The 6,535-nt window shown below is 54.5% G+C and overlaps 1 protein-coding gene across 1 annotated transcript; it reads left to right on the top strand.

Moving 5' to 3' along the window:
• Positions 1 to 1,922: 1,922 nt before the first annotated feature.
• Positions 1,923 to 4,009, top strand: THAP11 (THAP domain containing 11). Its single transcript, XM_009196719.3, has 2 exons — positions 1,923 to 3,673; positions 3,762 to 4,009. Exon 1 carries the CDS (start codon positions 2,391 to 2,393, stop codon positions 3,312 to 3,314), a length of 924 nt encoding a protein of 307 aa, XP_009194983.1. The 5' UTR covers positions 1,923 to 2,390; the 3' UTR covers positions 3,315 to 3,673; positions 3,762 to 4,009.
• The last annotated feature ends 2,526 nt before the right edge of the window (positions 4,010 to 6,535 follow it).

Below are 6,535 nucleotides of genomic sequence, written 5' to 3'. Positions count from 1 at the left end.
TCTTTTGTGGGAATATGGATGGAGCTGGGGGCCGTTATCCTTAGCAAACTAATGAAGGAACAGAAAACCAAATACCACATATTCTCACAAGTGTGAGTTAAATGATGCGAACTCATGAACACAAAGAAAGGAACAACAGACACTGGGGTCTACTTGAGGGAGGGGGGTGGGAGGAGAGAAAGGAGCAGAAAAGATAACTATTGGGTACTGGGCTTAATACCTGGGTGATGAAATAATCTGTACAACAAATCGCAGTGACACGACTTCCCCTATGCAATATATCTTCACACATACCCCCGAACCAAAAATAAGTTTTTAAAAAATTGGGAGAAGGAAGAACTCGGCAGAGGAGGGCTAGTTTGCAGGTAATTCCCCTGAAGGACTGCCTGGCCCCTCCCTGGCTTTCCACAACATTTTGTGTTCTTTAAAACATTTTCCCCCGGCCAGGCGCTGTGATACTAGCTCACGCCTGTAATCCTAGCACCTTGGGAGGCCGAGGCGGGCGGATTGCCTGAGCTCAGGAGTTCGAGACCAGCCTGGGAAACATGGTGAAACCACTTCTCTACTGAAAAAAAAAAAAAAAAAAAAATTAGCCGGGCATGGCGGCGTGCACCTGTCGTCCCAGCTACTAGTGAGGCTGAGGCAGGAGAATTGCTTGAACCCAGGAGGCGGACGTTGCTGTGAGCCGAGATCTCACCACTGCACTCCAACCTGGCGACAGAGTGAGACTCCTTTACACACACACACAAAAATTTCCCTCAAGGCCGGGCGCGGTGGCTCAAGCCTGTAATCCCAGCACTTTGGGAGGCCGAGACGGGTGGATCACGAGGTCAGGAGATCGAGACCATCCTGGCTAACACGGTGAAACCCCGTCTCTACTAAAAAATACAAAAAACTAGCCGGGCGAGGTGGCGGGCGCCTGTAGTCCCAGCTACTCGGGAGGCTGAGGCCGGAGAATGGCGTGAACCCGGGAGGCGGAGCTTGCAGTGAGCTGAGATCCGGCCACTGCACTCTAGCCTGGGCTACAGAGTGAGACTCCGTCTCAAAAAAAAAAAAAAAATTTCCCTCAAATAAGTTGAGGTAGGGGGGAGGTGTATTGTTACAATGCAAATCCTTTCGCATTAAATCCTTTAATAGCTCTCAGTGTGGCCTGCAGAATAAAACCCCAAATCCTTAACATGTCCCAGTTTGGTATTTTCCTACGCTTGGTCTACCCGGCCCACCCGCTTCCAGGTTCTTTAAGGGCGGAGCCTAGCTCTTTTCTGCCATGTGGCCTTACAGACTGGTTCCCGGGACAGGAACTGGGTACTTCTCCCTACCCAAGCTTTCGTTCTTTATTCCTGGCCACCCCCTTCCCCGCTCCCATTTCTCTGCTCTCCTGTTCATTCCTTTAGAGCGATTACTTTCTGTGAGTAGACATCCATTCGCGTGCATTCAGATCTATTATCCAAAAGACAGAGGCTCATCCGTCTAGGCAGTCAGGCTCCAAGAGAGGAGCCCAGTCGGTCTGACTCCCGGAAACTCCGTGCACTGGGTCAGCCACATAGTAGGCGTCTACTGGAGACTTTGTTTAGGTCAGGGAGTCAACGCAGGCAGCAGCTGAATCAGGAGAGAGTCCCCAACGCAGACAAAGGGGCTCCTGAGACCCTTCGGGGCGCCGAGGCCCAGGTTTCGTCTCCCTCTGCTGCAGCAATGCCGTCGACTCAAAGGCGCTCAGGGCTGGGGGACTGGTTCTGGCAAACAGCACAACCTCGCCCAAATACTGGTCCGCAGTAACTCGATCTTTCCCTTAGGCGGCGCTTCGGGTCGCAGGCACCCAGTTCAGGGCGAGGCATCACGGGATTTGTAGTCTCCGTGGGCATATGCCTACCGCGCTTGCGCACCGGTGAGGCGCGCACCGCCCCTCTCCACGCCCCTATCAGGATTCGGGTCCTCGTAAGGAGCAGTCCAGGCGACAGCGTTCCAACCTAATACGCCTCTCTCGCCCGCCGGGGACAAGCCGGGCTGGAGAAAGAATCCGCTCTTCGGAGGCTGGCGCCGTGCCTTGGAAGGCGGCCGGAATCCGCACACACCCGCCCCGGAAGTGAGCGGCTCCTGGCGCGGGGCATTGTGGGGGGCGTAGTCTCTTTCTCAGGCGGTCCTTCGCGGCGTCCCCGGGGCCGACTCCCGAGCGCAGGCGGGCAGCCAGGCGGGCGGCGCGGCGCGGGCCGGCAGGAAGCGTATTCTGGGCACGGGGCGCCGGGCGGGCCGGCTGCGCCGAGCGGCAGTGGTGGGATACCACCCAAGGCCTCGCGCGGCGCCGCCCGTCGAGGGGCGGGCGGCGGCGGAGCCACTGGGCCGTCGAAGGGCGCAGGAGGCCGGTGGGCCGGGCCGGGCCGCGCGGCGCAGCCATGCCTGGCTTTACGTGCTGCGTGCCAGGCTGCTACAACAACTCGCACCGGGACAAGGCGCTGCACTTCTACACGTTTCCAAAGGACGCTGAGTTGCGGCGCCTCTGGCTCAAGAACGTGTCGCGTGCCGGCGTCAGTGGGTGCTTCTCCACCTTCCAGCCCACCACAGGCCACCGTCTCTGCAGCGTTCACTTCCAGGGCGGCCGCAAGACCTACACGGTACGCGTCCCCACCATCTTCCCGCTGCGCGGCGTCAATGAGCGCAAAGTAGCGCGCAGACCCGCTGGGGCCGCGGCCGCCCGCCGCAGGCAGCAGCAGCAGCAGCAGCAGCAACAACAACAGCAGCAGCAGCAGCAGCAGCAGCAACAGCAGCAGCCGTCACCCTCTGCCTCCACTGCCCAGACTTCCCAGCTGCAGCCCAACCTGGTGTCTGCTTCCGCGGCCGTGCTTCTTACCCTTCAGGCCGCTGTAGACAGCAGTCAGGCTCCGGGATCCGTGCCGCCGGCGCCCATCACTCCCACTGGAGAAGACGTGAAGCCCATCGATCTTACAGTGCAAGTTGAGTTTGCAGCCACAGAGGGCGCAGCCGCTGCGGCCGCCGCGTCGGAGTTACAGGCTGCTACCGCAGGGCTGGAGGCTGCCGAGTGCCCTATGGGCCCCCAGTTGGTGGTGGTAGGAGAAGAGGGTTTCCCTGATACTGGCTCCGACCATTCGTACTCCTTGTCGTCAGGCACCACGGAGGAGGAGCTCCTGCGCAAGCTGAATGAGCAGCGGGACATCCTGGCGCTGATGGAAGTGAAGATGAAAGAGATGAAAGGCAGCATTCGCCACCTGCGTCTCACCGAGGCCAAGCTGCGCGAAGAACTGCGCGAGAAGGATCGGCTGCTTGCCATGGCTGTCATCCGCAAGAAGCACGGAATGTGAACTGGTGCCCCGGCGGCCTGCTGGACTCCCAGACCCCATCCAGCCAGGGGACTGCAGGCCATTGTTGAACTCCTCTATACTCCTGGGGCACTGGTTGACAGTACTGAGGCTTAAGGCAGCTGGACTCTCTTGCTGGTGACCTGGCATCCTCAACTGTTTCCTCCTGAAGTGGAAGCTGGGGCCTTAGACTCTGCCCTGGTGACACCAGCAATTATGACTTTGTCTACCCTTCTTCCCCAGTTATTGTTGCAGATTCTGGTTAAGCAGAGGCTTCAGAACCACTGAACTTGAAACTTACCCTCTAGGGATGCAGGTGATATGTCCAGGGACTATGAGTTTGGGATAAACCATACCTTAAGGTTGGTCAGCAGTCAGACAACTCTAATGTGTGTAGTGATAAGAGATGCAAGTAACATCAGTTCTCCTTTTCATGCTTTTCCTTCCCAGGTGCAGCCTGTGATTCTGATGGGGACTGGTAAATCTGTGCCTCTGCCTCCTGGGATTTATTTTCCCAGGAGACCATTTACAAGGGGATCTGGATGACCTGCTGATGGAGATCCAGCTTGCCAGGGACTTAGGTTTATCCTGTTTTGTTTGCTACTGGTTACAAATTCTATTTTCTGTACAATTAGTCAGACTAAAGTTTTCACTGTGTTTGTTTGGCAAAACAAATTAAACAAAAAGTAAGGTTTTTATTTGGGTCTCGCCATTTTATTTTTACAAAAACATAGTTAAATGTCCTTGAAACATGGGGAAATAGGCCTCAGCGTATTTGAAAGACCAGGCTGACCCTGAAAGTAGAGATGCTTCAGTGACCAGGTTTTTCCAAAAATGGACCCTAAGCACATGGATCCTGGCCTTACAAGGTCCTCACAGAGTTCCTGGCCCAGCTCACCCTAAAGAGTTTGGAAACTGCACCAAATGGGCCCAGTTTGTCCGTGGGTTATCTCCCTGTATCCTTTCAACAAGAAGGACCAACTGGTAACTAAACTATATTGTAATAGTTCGCCTCTGAGGGTTTTGAATTCTCAGCTGGGATTGAATTTTGCTCACCATGACATCCCTTAGGCTTAGCACAGCCTCTGGTATGCATGTGCATGCAGTTACTCTACGAACCAGTAAGACCACAGCTGGAGCTAGCCAAAGCTTCTTCAGGCACAAGGACTCTTGTATAGATACCTTGGCCTTGGTACACCTTTGGTGTGACAGATCTGTATCCACAGAGGGCATTAAGAAGTTGGGAGGTGTGATCCCTTGACTCATTTTCTTGGCTGCCTCTATTTTTTTTTCTTTTTTTTTTTTGAGATGGAGCTTTGCTCATGTTGCCCAGGCTGGAGTGCAATGGTATGATCTCAGCTCACTGCAACCTCCGCCTCCTGGGTTCACGCGATTCTCCTGCCTCACCCTCCCGAGTAGCTGGGATTACAGGCGCCGGCCACCACATCTGGCTGATTTTTGTATTTTCAGTAGAGACAGGATTTCACCATGTTGGCCAGGCTGGTCTCAAACTCCTGACCTCAGGTGATCCGCCTGTCTCTGCCTCCCAAAGTGCTGAGATTACAGGTGTGAGCCACCTGCCCAGCTTCTATCTTTTCTTAAATTGGATATCGAAGGGGCAAGGATGACATTGTTTTTGTCTGTAGCTCCAAGTAATTTAGCTCAAAGCCAGTGTCTCAAAGTGAATGCCTTTAAAGCTATGGGTTTACTGTGGGTGGTGGGGTACAAATAGAGACTTTCAGACCCCATAAAATATGACTCCCTTCTGTTACTTATGGACAAAGCCATTTGCCTGGGGACTTGCCTGTGGCAACATGCTGGAATGGTCCTAAAACTCAAGTCTCTGTTTCCCTTCTAGTCCCTTAGCACTGAGTTGGGAAAGAAGTCTGGTGGGGAAGAAGGGGTGAGACATAGGTTGTGTGGGTGCCTGGTTGGGGGATGGACTGGAACTCTGCCTTCCTAGGGTTAGATCTGGCTGGTAATCAGGTGGTGGAAGCACAGCAGTGCCCTTTGTTGCTCCTATTGGGCCAGTCTCTCATCTTCCCAGTTTCCTTCCTTGGAGCGAGGCCTTTTCCAGGCTGTAGCCATGCTCTTCAGTGCATCCTTGAGCTCCTGTTTATTGAAGGGACTTCTGCTGTTTCTGCCTTGGCTCCCTTGAGGCTCTCAGCAGTACTCCCTGGACCCTCTCTGGTGTTTGGAGGTTATGGGCAGTGTTTTGGCTTCTTAGGGAGAAGAAGACAGTTCACAGAGCAATGGAGATCCCAGATGCAGATGTACAAGCGGGGCAATGCAGAGTTCTCACTAGCTGAGTAGTAAGCATCTAGTCTGGCAAAGTGTAATGCTGACAGACCTGAGATTTAAAAAACAAGCGTGGTCCGGTCTTACCAGTCATCTCTTGGAGGGGTAGCCTAGGGGTGGGTAAAGGTGCAAAACTCTTCTGGAAGAACATGAGTACTGAGAGATCTCCGGCCAGGAGGGAAGGCTAGGAGTTGCCTGGAGAGGCCTTGCAGCCATTTCCCTTACCTGTGGTACCCCAGGTTGGCTGCAGATCTCTTTGCCAAGCACAGGTCTGACCTAAGACTGGCCTTACCACAAATGTTTGTGTTACCAAGGAAACAATGAAATGGGCGTTGAAAGGAAAGGGCAATGGGTAGGAAGAGAACTATTTACAATCTGGTCACTTAAATCACAGGGAAATTTTGGGTAAGTCAGTTATTTCTTTCCTCATTAATAAAAATGAAACACTTAGCTTCTCTGTCTGCTGCAAAAAAACCTTACAGAATGTTTTGGGGACCCCTGACTGTAGAAATTTGAGGGTAACCTCTCCAGCCAAGCCCCACCTGAGGGACATCTGAGTCTCCGGCCCAAGAACAGCCTAGCCTGCTCGAAACCAGCTTTGGGCCCAGCTCGCCCAGGGGCAGGCGAACGAATGTTGGAATTGTAAGAGCTTTGCGTTCCGCCCGGGATGGTTAAGGCCACACAGCTCCGAAGAGCAGCAGCGGCAGCCATAGCCCCAAGGGGAAGGGGTTTCGTGAGCGGAAACGGCCCAGGGGCCCAGGGAGGGGCAGCTGGGCCAGCTTGGGGCCGGGCTGGGCTCCCACGGAGGCGGGGCCAACCCCCACCCCAGTGCACAGACCGGGCGGGGCCGAGCCAGCTGAGACCAGGCAACAACTGAGCCCTGACCCTAGCCTGGCGCCAACCTCCAGTGTTCCAGAGGCTTCCAC

Source organism: Papio anubis, chromosome 18 (assembly GCF_008728515.1).
Source record: "Papio anubis isolate 15944 chromosome 18, Panubis1.0, whole genome shotgun sequence".
Lineage (NCBI taxonomy): Eukaryota > Metazoa > Chordata > Mammalia > Primates > Cercopithecidae > Papio > Papio anubis.
Note: the sequence above shows the minus strand (reverse complement) of the source record. Positions and strands in the feature narration are given on the sequence as shown.

Coding starts and splice junctions, on each gene's coding strand:
- THAP11 (XM_009196719.3), top strand. CDS start 2,391: ATGCCTGGCTTTACGTGCTGCGTGCCAGGCTGCTACAACAACTCGCAC.